The 11,933-nt window shown below is 55.7% G+C and overlaps 1 protein-coding gene across 2 annotated transcripts; it reads left to right on the top strand.

Moving 5' to 3' along the window:
- The first annotated feature begins 754 nt into the window (after positions 1-754).
- On the top strand, positions 755-9,539 carry LOC109306897 (mitochondrial uncoupling protein 3-like). 2 transcript variants are annotated; one of them, XM_019530541.1, is made up of 8 exons: positions 755-1,655; positions 2,672-2,878; positions 4,365-4,575; positions 5,395-5,592; positions 6,497-6,598; positions 7,154-7,334; positions 7,480-8,386; positions 9,380-9,539. In XM_019530541.1, exons 2-7 carry the CDS (start codon positions 2,753-2,755, stop codon positions 7,592-7,594), a joined length of 933 nt encoding a protein of 310 aa, XP_019386086.1. In that variant the 5' UTR covers positions 755-1,655; positions 2,672-2,752; the 3' UTR covers positions 7,595-8,386; positions 9,380-9,539. The 2 variants fall into 2 exon arrangements, with proteins under 2 accessions (XP_019386086.1, XP_019386085.1); XM_019530540.1 differs by lacking the exon at positions 755-1,655 and having other exon boundaries at positions 1,984-2,878.
- The last annotated feature ends 2,394 nt before the right edge of the window (positions 9,540-11,933 follow it).

The following is an 11,933-nucleotide window of genomic DNA, read 5'->3' as shown; positions in this document are numbered from 1 at the left end:
CCTCGGGGTCAAAACCAGCTGCAGTCGCCAAAGGGTTATGTCTGCAGGGACTCTCGTGAACATGAAACCTGAAGTGCACCTGCCATGGGAAGTGGAAACAACCACATCTCAGAGGATCCTAGACAAGTGGTGCTGGAGGGGACCTCTCGTGGTCACATCTAGTGCAACCCCGTGCCTGAGGCAGGATCAGCCCTATCCAAACCATCCCATGCAAATCCCTCATCTAAAACAGTGGTCTCCAAACTTTTTTGATCGTGCACCCCTATCAGTAAAAAAAATGTTGAGCATGCACCCCCAATATATGTATATTTATATAAATATACATATAAATAGAAGTTCTAACATTTTCTTCCCACACCCCAATGGATCGTCTTGCACGCCCCACTTTGGAGACCACTGGTCTAAAACTACCGCCAACCCAGACGCAACAGAAGACATCACACCCAAACCTGCCATGGGGAAGGCAAGGGGGACTGCAGCAGCCAGCGTCCTGCCGTTGTAAAAGGAAGTTAATACACATGCAAGACATCCCAGGCAGAGACTGTGCCCCCGCTACAGAGGAAGGCAAAACCCCTCCAGCCTATATCAATATGACCAGGGGAGGAAATTCCTTCCTGACCCTGAGTGCTGGGGTGAGACTGTCTAGCTAGAAACCTCCAGGATTAGTCCCAGCAGGAGCGCTGGCACAGCCCCATCGCTGCCCCCAGCCTGGGCTGCAGCCAGCACCCAGTGCTGCAGAAGGTGAGAAAAATCCCAACACGTATTGGGAGGGGGAAAAAAATTCCTTCCCAGCCCCATGTGGCACCCAGCAAAGCCCAGAGGCCTGGGAAATGCTGACAGCAGAGTATCCTTTCTACTGGAGCCTGTGCACCATTGAGGCCTGGCAAAATCTCCCACTGTGTTGAGGATGCTCCCAAAATCCCACCTAGAAATGGGGCTAGTCAGGTCCATGGTGGGTGTTGGGATGGTTTCATGCCCCTGTTTTAGGCCCTACCCCTACATTGCAATGCTGAGATGAGAGGAGACAGTGCAGGGAAGGGAAACCCAACCAGCCTGGTTTTACTCCTTGTGTTTCATATCAACCTGGAAACATTGCTAAGAAGCACTTAACACAGCTGGATGCAGGCCTGGTGAGGAAGAGGGGAGCATTGCCTGCAATGGAGGGGAAACTGAGGCACAGGAGGACTTGTGGAGAGGGCATCCTGCAGGCCTCTTCCCCATCCCACCTCTCAACTTAGCCCTGTCCTCGGGGAAGTCCACCCCTGGCAATGTCAGCAGCCACCCCCCACGGACATGGGGCCAGGGAACAGACCACGCGGAGTACCAGAGCTATACCAGGGCACCCATCAGGACAGCCAGTCGCCAGCAGGGCTGCCCAGGAGTCCTGGAGAGACTCCCTGCAAAACAGGCAGATCTCATGACCCGGTCTATTTTCAACCCCAGGAGGACATGAGGGCAGGTGTGTCACTGACACCATCAGCTGACGCCTGCAGTCGTCCCTCGCCGTCCAGCCTGGATTCCAGCCTTGGAGCTATATAGATCAGAGGCCAAGAGGCTGGGCCGGCAAAGAGCAGGAGGGTTGGATGGCAGGATGGTAGAGCCTGGAGCCTGCACGCGTGCCACCTGAGGGTGCCGAGAGCTGGGCACAGGAGAAGGTAAGGTTGCCCCTGTGCTGTGGGTGGTGGCAGCCAGGCATGGAGCCCTGTCCCTGGAACAATGCTGTTCCCAAGGCTGCTGGGGCTGAGCCCCGCTGGCCTAGTGCTGGTCTGCTCCTGCCAACCTCAGGTCTGCCCAGATCTGCCTGGCAATCCCGGAGCAGTGCAAAGATCCCCCTCGATCGCAGTGTCCCAGGGCTGGCGGAGACCTCAAAGGCCCCGCTCCATGCCCCCTGGTCAAGGGCAGGACTGCTACTCCCAAGTCATCCCTGCCCGCAGCATCTTCAAAGACAGCCCCCCAGGCCGGACTGATCAGCCCTATGGAAAATCCCTTCCCCTCCCCATCTCCTTTGCAGCCAGTGACTTTTTAGCTCCTTCAGTGCTCGCAGGGCCCTTAGCGCCCCCCACTACCACTGCTCTGCGCTCTTGCTGAGAAACAGGGGAGCTGTGTCTGCAGCGGGGAATTTGGTCCCAGCTTTCTCTGGCTCCTCCAGGATCTGAGTACAACAGCAGCTGTCACCAGCCCAGGGAAGGGCACTGCAGGCTGGGCATGTACAGTCCCCTGCTTGTACACCTGTGGCTCTGCTCACGCAGGCATCCCTGCTGACTTCCACCAGCACCACAGGGAGCAGGGAAGCCCCTCCAATGCTGAGAGCACCAGCCTGCGACATGGAGAAGCCTGCCTGACGTGGGCCTCTGCTCCGCTACAGATATCCTGTACGGCCTTGGGCAGGTCATCCAGCCCCCAAGCAGGCACTCCCATGGGGCTGTGCAGGCAGATGTGTGCTAAGCCTGGCACATGGCTCAGATGCTCCATAACGGGGGCTACAAGCCTATGAGACAGAGTCTCAGGGTCATCCAAGGTTGTTCAGAGACGGGGTGGAGAGCCGCGGTGCCCAGAGACCTTCCCCAGAGCTTCGGGATCCTTGATCTTTGTCTGAGATGGATAAAAGGATGTGAAATCACCTCTCTCCCTCTCTGCTCCTGGAAGCTATGATCCTGTTGGTTTTTTGCAGCCTCCCTTCTATCTCCAGGAGGCAGAGCTCGCTGCTGGTTCAGCCATCGCCAGTTGGCCCCTGCCTTCGCTCCCTGGCACCATGGTCGGCTTGAAGCCCACAGATGTCCCTCCATCGGCCCTTGTGAAGTTCCTCAGCGCAGGGTCTGCCGCCTGCATCGCTGACCTGTGCACCTTCCCACTGGACACGGCCAAAGTCCGGCTGCAGGTAGGGGCCCTCATGCTTGTGCTCGTGCTGTGGAGGGTGCCATGGTGCCCAGCACAGCATACACACAGGCAGGGAGACTGGGGTTAAGACAAGGGAGACAAGGGGGAGAAGAGGCAGGGGAGGGATGGAGGTGTAAGGGGGGGTGTCCGCAGCCACAGAGTGGGGTGCGGGGCGAATGCAGGGCCCCTGAGCTGGCGCTGGAAGGATTCAGGCTGGGAAAGCAGGCGCACGAGCTGATTCAGAGGTGGATCAGCCCTTGGAGCTGCTCTTTGGTCCCTGGCAGTGTCTGGACACAGCCTGCTGCTCCCCTCTGAGGATGCTGCATGGAGGGGCTGCATCGCCTGTGCTATGCACAGGGTGGAGCTAGAAGATCCCAGCAGCATCTCTGGCCTTGGCTTCCATGCAGTCCCTGGGTCCCAGTGCGGTCTCCCTGTGGCCATGCCATGCGGGTCAGGAGGAGCACTATAGTGCTTTGCTAGCATTGGTTCAGCCACCCCGTCTGCACGGGGATTTGCAGACATGGCACCTGTGCAATTCCCACTACAAGGCACACTCTGCAGAGGGGGCCGCACAGGGATGGACACTGCCCACAATTGAAGAATAGTCCATTGAAATCATGGGGCTGCAACATGCAACCCAGCTGAAGGTCCAGCCTGGTCTCCGGAAGCAACCAATGTAGTTAGTACCCAGGCCTCACCTGGTCTCCTGTGCTAGGGAGAGCTTCCTCTGGATTTTCACTGCGGAGTATCTCCTATCTCTTGGCCACACACTCAGCAAACATCAGAGTTGAGCCTCATGGTGCCACCCTGCCGTCCCGGGCACATGCCATCCCAGATGGTAATGTCCCTCTGCAACTGGATGTGGCATTCCTCTGCCTTCCCTGCCTGGATGCGTGCTGCTGTCGACACTAAGCAGCTGCCATGTTCCACCCCAGCAGCAGCTGCATGTCAGTAGCTGAAGTGGTTCACACAATGTATGGATTGTGCAGTGCTTCCATGTGCAGCACCACCAAGATCAGACCGTGACCGGAGCTTTGCCACGAATTTGCTGATCAAAAACACAGCAAAGCACCTGTGCCCAACAATTTCACCCCTTCTTGACTTGTTCCAGCTGCCACAGACTAGGCTTGCAGGCTACATGCTTTCATAGAGAGAGGGTCCCCACAGCAAGCCCCTGCATGACACCCCATCCCTTGCCTCAAGGAATAGTTACTCCTTGACTAAAGGTTGCCGCCTGGGAGTCTGGTCCAAAATCCTCTCAAGCCTGGTCACAGCACACTGATTCCCAGAGGCAGGGAGCGATGTGGCTGCCATCGTGCCCAGCTGCCTCTCCCCACAGTCTGAAGAGCCAGGAGCCTGTTTCCAGTGGGTGCAGCCTTGGGCTCAAGTCCAGGCTGAGAGACAAGGTCTGGAGCCAGAGCAAGAGTCTGTTGTGGCTCTGCCCCCATGTCCCTGTATGCTCATAGCTGTATCTGTCTATCCCCAAGATCCAAGGCGAGGCCAAGCCAGTGAGGAGCATGACAGTTGTGCAGTACAAGGGTGTCTTTGGCACCTTGGCCACCATGGTGAAGACAGAGGGTCCCAGCAGCCTGTACAATGGGCTGGTGGCCGGGCTGCAGCGTCAGATGAGCTTCGCCTCCATCCGCATCGGGCTGTACGACTCAGTCAAGCAGTTCTACTCCTCCAAGGGCTCTGACAGTGAGTACCGGCACCCCAGTCTCTATGGCTGCCAGCCTCCAGCCAAGGGCCCTGCTCTTAGTCAGGGGAGTGATGCCAAAGCCTCAAGAGCTGGGCACCCCTCAGGGCTAAGGGACAGGCCTGAGGCCCCAGGAGTCAGCATTTTAGGCCCATTCTCAGAGAGAGGTGACTGCAAGACCCTGTGATAAGCAGAGAGCCTGAACTTTGAGCCTCCCATATTGTCTCACCTACCACACACTCCCAAATTAGAAACATGCCTTGTTTTTGGGAAGGCAGAATGAAGAAAAGAAGGATTTTCCCAGAGTTATGGCCACACAGAACAGGGACAGAGCCTGATACTCAGCTCACTCCCTTCCCTTTCCTGCTCAGGCAAAAGTTACAGTGTGACCTCTTTCACAGCTGAGTTGTCAGCAGCTCTGGACTGCTCAGGCAAAAGCTGAAACTGTAGCTGCTGCTAAAAACCAGCCTCCGTTGGCAGACCTAGGATGTGGTGACATAGGAGAAGAGAGACAGGAGTAGCTAAATGGTGAATTATGCCACAAAATTGATAACTCGATCAGCGGAACATCAAGACCATTAACAAGGAGAGAGGGTCGTTAATGCCTGTGGAGTGAAGAGCACCTATAGATTATGATGAGCCAGGGAGTTAATTGACTTGCTCAGCATTGCCTGAATAGAAGTGCCACTGCTGTAAAGACATGCCCCCCAATTCTGGAAGGCTGATATTGGGAGAAAGGTGCAAGTAGATATGGTACCTGTTCAGCTCTCAAGTTCAAGGTACAATGGAGGTTGCAACCCACTGTGTTATGCTCCCCCCAGGCACCAGTATCCTCACTCGGCTGCTGGCTGGCTGTACCACAGGGGCCATGGCTGTGACTTGTGCCCAGCCCACCGACGTGGTGAAGGTTCGGTTCCAGGCTCACGTGACGCTGATGGACGGAAGCAAGAAGTACAATGGGACCGTGGACGCCTACAAGACAATTGCTAAGGAGGAAGGGGTCCGAGGCCTCTGGAAAGGTACCAGGGCAGGAAGCCTGTGTGCAGCAAGGGGAGGGAAACCAGTGTGGCTCGACCAGCGGCGATGGTGTAGAGATAGATGGAGAGAGGCCACCTTGTGCCAGCCCAGGGTCTAGCCCTTGGGGTTACACGGAGGAAGGATAGATGTAGCAGCCCCTTTACACAGAGCTTGGGTCTGTCTCTGAGGTTTTGCAGACCCCCCTGGAGGGCAGATCTGGCTGGCTCACAAGGGGGCATGTGACTATCTGAGTGGCAGGCCCACATGGACCCTGGTGTCCCCATCTCTGCTCCCTGGGTCTCCAATTTGGCTCTTTCTTAGGGCCAGGGACAGCTCTATCCTGGGCTAGCTTTGGCCCTGATGCAAATTCGCCCAACTAGACAGCCATGAGAGGGCCTCGTGTAGAGTATGACCGGTGCTGGGGCTGAGTGTGGAGAGGGCTGGGGATTTCCACTATCCTCCACAGCCACAGCACAATGGTTTCCCATACGGACTCCTCCTGGCATAAGCCACTGCAGATGCAGCCTGTTAGACCCCAGTGAGGATCAGAGCCAAGCCCAGATCAAGTCCCAGCAAACGCAGGCATGATCCTTCTCCTCAGTGAGACAACAGGCTGGGTGGAAAAGAAATTGCTGATGCTTTATCCAGCCCCAGACACCACGCAGGATCTCTAAAGAGCAGGATCCTGCCACACAAATGATCATAAACTCAAGGGTCAACGATGCTGGCGTTGCCATCATTTGGATTCAGAGTTAACACCAACCTCAGATGGGGTGAGTGGGAATCCCAGGCGTTGTCCCTCATGGTGACCCCATAACACCTGACACCACATGCAGCGAGGGGAGTGGCAGATCTGTGACCAGCCCAATTCCATCTACCCATCACTCTTGGTCTCTCCCCCGACAGGCACGTTACCCAACATCACCCGCAATGCCATCGTGAACTGTGGGGAGCTGGTCACCTATGACCTCATCAAGGAGGCGCTGATCAAGTACCACCTGATGACAGGTGAGGCTTGCTTGGGGCTCGGAGTCAGCTGCAACATCCCTGGTCTGGGTCACTCTGCTGGTAAAAGGGCATTCGCCAGAGGGGAATTGCCTGAGCCCTCCCTAACCTGCCACTGCACGTGATGGCTCAAGGGCCGGACTCAGTCACTGCAAGAGCCTGCTGAAATGCTTCAGGCATCAATGCCAGGAGGGCTGGAGAAAGGCTGGTCCAGGGGCAGCTTGGTGAACCCAGGAACAAGCTCTGTGTGGCCTTGGCTGACACTGCAGGCTGGACTTTCTGAAGGGGTTTTGGCCCTAAAGCCACAAAAATGAGCCTAGAGGGATTTTTTTAGGAAATCCTCTTAGGAACTGAGCTTCCAGCTGCTTTGGAGACCCTCAGAGATACCTCCCAACTGCTCAGGGTGCTTGATTCATCTCTGCCTTGGATGGACAGTGCCTCGCACAGCTTTCATAGCTGATAGCAAGTACTTCCTCATGGCCGTAGAGGCAGGTCTCCAGCGGAGCCACCCATTGCACTAAATCCTGAGGTTTAACCCGTCTCCCTCTGTGCCCACAGACAATTTCCCTTGCCACTTTGTGGCTGCCTTCGGCGCTGGATTCTGTGCCACGGTGGTGGCTTCGCCGGTGGACGTGGTAAAGACGAGGTACATGAACTCGGCCCCCGGGCAGTACAAGAACGCCCTGAACTGCATGCTCACCATGGTGATCAAGGAAGGGCCCGCCGCCTTCTACAAGGGGTGAGTGCTGTCCTACGCCCAGGAAACAGCCTCCAGATGCATCCCTGGGGCGCTGGATGTGCTCATGCAACCTGGCTGGCAGTGGATGTGGCACTGGGCTGAGAGTAGGAGTCTCCTGACTGTGACTGTCTCTCGGCTCCCGCAGGTTTGTGCCCTCATTCCTGCGCCTGGGCTCCTGGAACATTGTCATGTTCGTGTCCTACGAGCAGCTGAAGCGTGCCATGGTGCTGGCCCAGATGGCCTGGGAATCCCCATTTTAAGCCCTGGGGAGATCTCTGGGATGAGAAGACTGAGGACAGCCTGGGGCCTCCGGCAGATGCTTCTCCCCACGGCCGCACCTGTGGTGCTGGGCTTCGCTGTAGCAGGTGAGGGCAGAGGGAGAGGTGTGGCACTGATGGGGCTGTGCCAGAGCCCTGGCTCTTGTTCTTATCAGAGCCGATGAGGTGCAGAAGCGAATGACAGGAATTGCCAAGACGCAGCCCAGCGGCCAGATGTTTGAGCAGAGACAAAGGACTCGAGGTAGCAAAACTGACAGTGAAGTCAGGAACAAGAGCAAAGCTTATGCTACAGCCTCTCCTGCCTGATTTCTTCAGCTTGGGTATAAGCATAGCCCTGCAAACAGGCCTCTCTGCTGTGCTGTGACAGCAGACCGAGGCCCGCCAGGAGCCACAAGGCTCCTCAAAGCCTAAAGGGAGGCTGTTGGGTGCCCAACAAAAGATTTCTTGTGAAAGCAAGTGACAACAGGACTGGGAGTGATGGATACGGGTTAAGAACCAGGTGCCAAGGGAAGGCAATGAGCAGAGCACTGCAGCCAGCATCCATTGCGCTTTAAAGGCATGTCAGCAACCACTGGACACCCCTCAGTGAACTTCTGCTTGGAGACCCATACAGACAAGCGAAAGGATGGCAGCCCTGCAATCATCCCTCCAGCCAGACCCTCCCTCCTGGTCTGGACAGCTTGGCCAAGGCCAGGAGGAGGTAGATCAGATGGTCATGGAACATTTTGGGGCTATGGATCTGGTGGAAGCTGCTGGGAGGAGCCCACAGAGAAGGTAAGGACACAGGGCATAGTCTCTGCTGGGGAGTACAGCCTGTTGGAGCGGGGGCCAGTTGGTGTTAGGGCTGCCTATGTCTTCAGAGGGGGTCAGCAGCGCATCGATGGCAGGCCTGGGTGGCAGAGAACAGGAAGGTGTCACCAAGCAGAAGCAGCATTCAAACAAACCTGCAGGGATTTGAGATCTGAGATAAATGGTTAGAGGGGGTCAGGTTTCCAGGAACTGCCCATTTCCCTCAGAAAAATCCCATATTCTGTGAGTCAGGAACTTTTGAGTGTTTCTGGAAAAAAGAAAAAGACAAGAAAAAGCCCTAAAAACCTTTTTACAGAGAAAAATAAATCATTTCCCAGCAACTCCAGAAATAAATTGTGTAAGGAGATTCGGCATGAAAGCCAGGCCTCAGCTCCACCCAGGTCCCTTGCTGCACCCTAAGGTATGGGCACATACCTTAGGTGCGTCCCTTGCTGAACCCTGGGCCTTGTAAGAGAGAGCCTGTTCTTCCTCATCTTCCCAGGGGCACAGGGAAGCTCGTGTCACAGGGGTCCCACTAAAACACAGGGAGATGCAGTGCCACCGAACACAGGGAGGATGCGTCTGAGTGGGTGCTGTGAGAGCGCGATCACCAGGGAAATGAATAGGATGCTTCTTGATGCTCCTCCCCAACAAGGCAATGCTGAAGAAGGCTGGCGTATCCCCCTGATGTGGCTAAGGAGGCCCATGGGATCCCTGCCACGGGTGAGGGCTTGGTCTGTCTGCACGCACCAACTTTGCTTAGGTCTAGAGTGAGGAACAAATCCAGCTTGTAGCAAAAGCCCCAACATTAGCAGTGTCAGTGGCTGAGACCTCTTACCAGCATTGCTTATGCCATCTGGGGAGTGGGTAGAAGCCCTGGTGGAGAAAGGAGTCTTAGCTTTGGACCGCTCCAAGTTTGCTTAGCACCACACAGCCTCCGTGACTGGAGTCATCTCCATCTCTGTCTCCCCTTCACAGGGCTGGCATGTCGGCAGCTGAGGAGAACAAGCATCCCAGAGTTGTGCGGAGAAGGAAGGACAACAGGATCGCTCGGGGAAGAGGAGCCAGGAGCATGTGTCTGCACCAGCTTTGCAGCCATTGCTAATAAAGGGATTCATGCTGTTCCCCGGAGAGGGGTCACACCACACATCATGTCTTTCATGTCCTGCCTTCCTCTGGCACCATCCATGGCCTGTGTGCTGCCGTGTTTCCAGCCCTTGCCAAGTCTCAGGAGATAGTTCCCCCTGGCTGCCTGTCCAGCCTGGCCTGTCTCCTAGGGGAGAGCAGCCAGGCAGAGCTGTCAGAAGCAGCAGGACCAGCTCTCCCCATGGCAGAGCACCGAGGGTCAGTCTGCTCCCTGCACCATCCCTACAGCTGGGGGAGGGGGTGCAGGACCCTGGGAGGGGCAGAAGGGAAGGTGGCGGGGGGGGATCAGAACAGATTTGGGACTGGGAGATGGATCAATGTTGAGGAGGGCCCAGGATGAAGGCACTGGGATAATGCCACTGGGGAGATGCTGGAGGATCCACACCAGCAAACAATGCCCTTAATCTGTACAGCAGGGAGGGCTGGCCACACACACACACACACAAGTACATGTCTGCATGCACTTACACATGTGCACGCACGCACGCATGTACAGGCCTATCCATGAGGTGGGCAGGGGGCAGTTGAACAATCCAGGGACAGACCAAAACCCACAGCACGGTTCTCGCCGCCAGCTGGTAACAGCCACCACAGGAAGCCGTTCCAAGCCATCATAAGACCCAGAGATAAGTCACAGATGTACCACAGCAACGACTGCTGTGGAGAGCCTGGCAGCAGATCCATTAGCATTTAATCCAGACTTAGACCGTGATGTGAAAGCTTTACCCCACCCCACTGCCATGCCTGAGTAGCCATCGGTCCCCCTTCTGCTGGGCTGTGAAGTCCTAGGACACATCGCATCATGCCATTAGGAGAACCCCGGAGCAGCTGAGAGCTGGGGGTGGTGTCTGAAAACTGATGCTCTAAACGGCATTTTCCAAATGCCCCGTGGGGAGCGGTTTGGTTTGCAGCTAAACAAAGTCAGAGACCTGGGCTCTATTCCCTGGTAGAGAGCTCCATGTGACTGGCAATGCCTCAAATCCCTGGGTCCTTCCCTGCCTCTGTTTCTCAGAGGTTGCTGCATCTCATTAGGTGCTTTTGCAGCCCCCTTCTCCATTGCTCTTTGCTGTGGGGGGTTCATTGCATTGCACTGGAAAACTCAACGCTACCTCAGCTTCACTCCCCCCATTACAGTATCCCTCCTGGTTGAGTGCAAAGGGAAATGCAAGAGATGTCAGAGTTTCCAGGCGGCTGGGTTTATGGCACCAAACCTTATCTACAGTCCATTATTCCCAGCTCTGTTGCTAGGTTCCTTCCAACATAACTACTGGGACCCGTTGCCTTTTGTGGCTGGGTGATCAAGACTGGAACAACAGCACAGAGGTAAAGTCGTTCCTCATTCATCTTGCCAGGCTGTTCATTTCGAGGCCCTGAGCTGTCCAAGCCTCTGAGAATCAGCATCGTTCACCGAAAGGATTCTCATGAGGTTCAACAAGGACAAGTGCGAAGTCCTGCACTTCGGATGGAGCAATCTCCTGCACCGGTGCAGGCTGGGGGTGACGGGCTGGGCAGCAGCTCTGCAGAAAAGGACCTGGGGGGGACAGTGTGCAATCATGTCAGTACAAGCCAGCAGTGTGCCCTTGCTGCCAAGAAGTCTAACAGCATCCTAGGCTGCAATGGTGGGTGTGTTGCCAGCAGGTCAAGGGAAGTGATTATTCCCCTCTGTTCAGCACTGGGGAGGCCACATCTGGAGTCCTGTGTCCAGTTGTGGGCCCCCCACTACAGAAAGTATATGGAAATACTGGAAAGAGTCCAGCAGAGGGCAACAAAAATGGTTGGAGTCTAGGGCACATGAAGTGTGAGGAGAGGCTAAGGGAATTGGGCTGATTTAGTCTAGAGGAGACTGAGAAGGGATTTGACAGCAGCCTTCAGTTCCCTGCAGGGGGGTACAAAGAGGATGGAGCTGGGCTGTTTTCAGCAGTGGCAGATGACAGGACAAGGAGCAATGGGCTCAAGCTGCAGCAAGGGAAGTTTAGGTTAGATATTAGGGAAAACTTTCTTACTAGGGCAGTGAAGCACTGGAACAGGCTCCCCAGAGAGGTGGTGGAGTCTCCATCCTTGCAGGTTTGTAAGGGTGGACAAAGCCCTGTCTGGGATGATGCAGTTGGGACTGGTCCTGCTTGGAGCAGGGGCTGGACTAGATGTGACCTGGGGTCCCTTTCACCCTCATTCTCTTTGATTCTGTGATTTTAAAGGGCAGAGCCCTAGGCTGGAAAACAGCTCGCTTAGTCCAGAGCAAGCGGGCATTTGTCAGCCCCAACGTCGCAGTCCTTTGGCCAGGCACGTCCTAGGCCCAGGGCAGCAGTTTTTGTGCATGTGCACAGCTGCATAGTTTGCTGATTTGGGGTCCTTAAGAGATTATGAAATGTTCACACCCAGGGAGTTG

Source organism: Crocodylus porosus, unplaced genomic scaffold, assembly GCF_001723895.1.
Source record: "Crocodylus porosus isolate Cpor-Errol unplaced genomic scaffold, CroPor_comp1, whole genome shotgun sequence".
Taxonomy (NCBI): Eukaryota; Metazoa; Chordata; order Crocodylia; family Crocodylidae; genus Crocodylus; species Crocodylus porosus.
The sequence above is the reverse complement of the archived record's forward strand: the minus strand, read 5'-3'. Positions and strand labels throughout refer to the sequence as shown.

Bases quoted from the DNA above. Each gene is read 5' to 3' on its own strand.
- LOC109306897 (XM_019530541.1), top strand. From the start codon at position 2,753: ATGGTCGGCTTGAAGCCCACAGATGTCCCTCCATCGGCCCTTGTGAAG. The intron at 4,576-5,394 runs GTGAGTACCGGC...TGCTCCCCCCAG, and splicing joins CTCCTCCAAGGGCTCTGACA to GCACCAGTATCCTCACTCGG. The intron at 6,599-7,153 runs GTGAGGCTTGCT...CTGTGCCCACAG, and splicing joins CAAGTACCACCTGATGACAG to ACAATTTCCCTTGCCACTTT.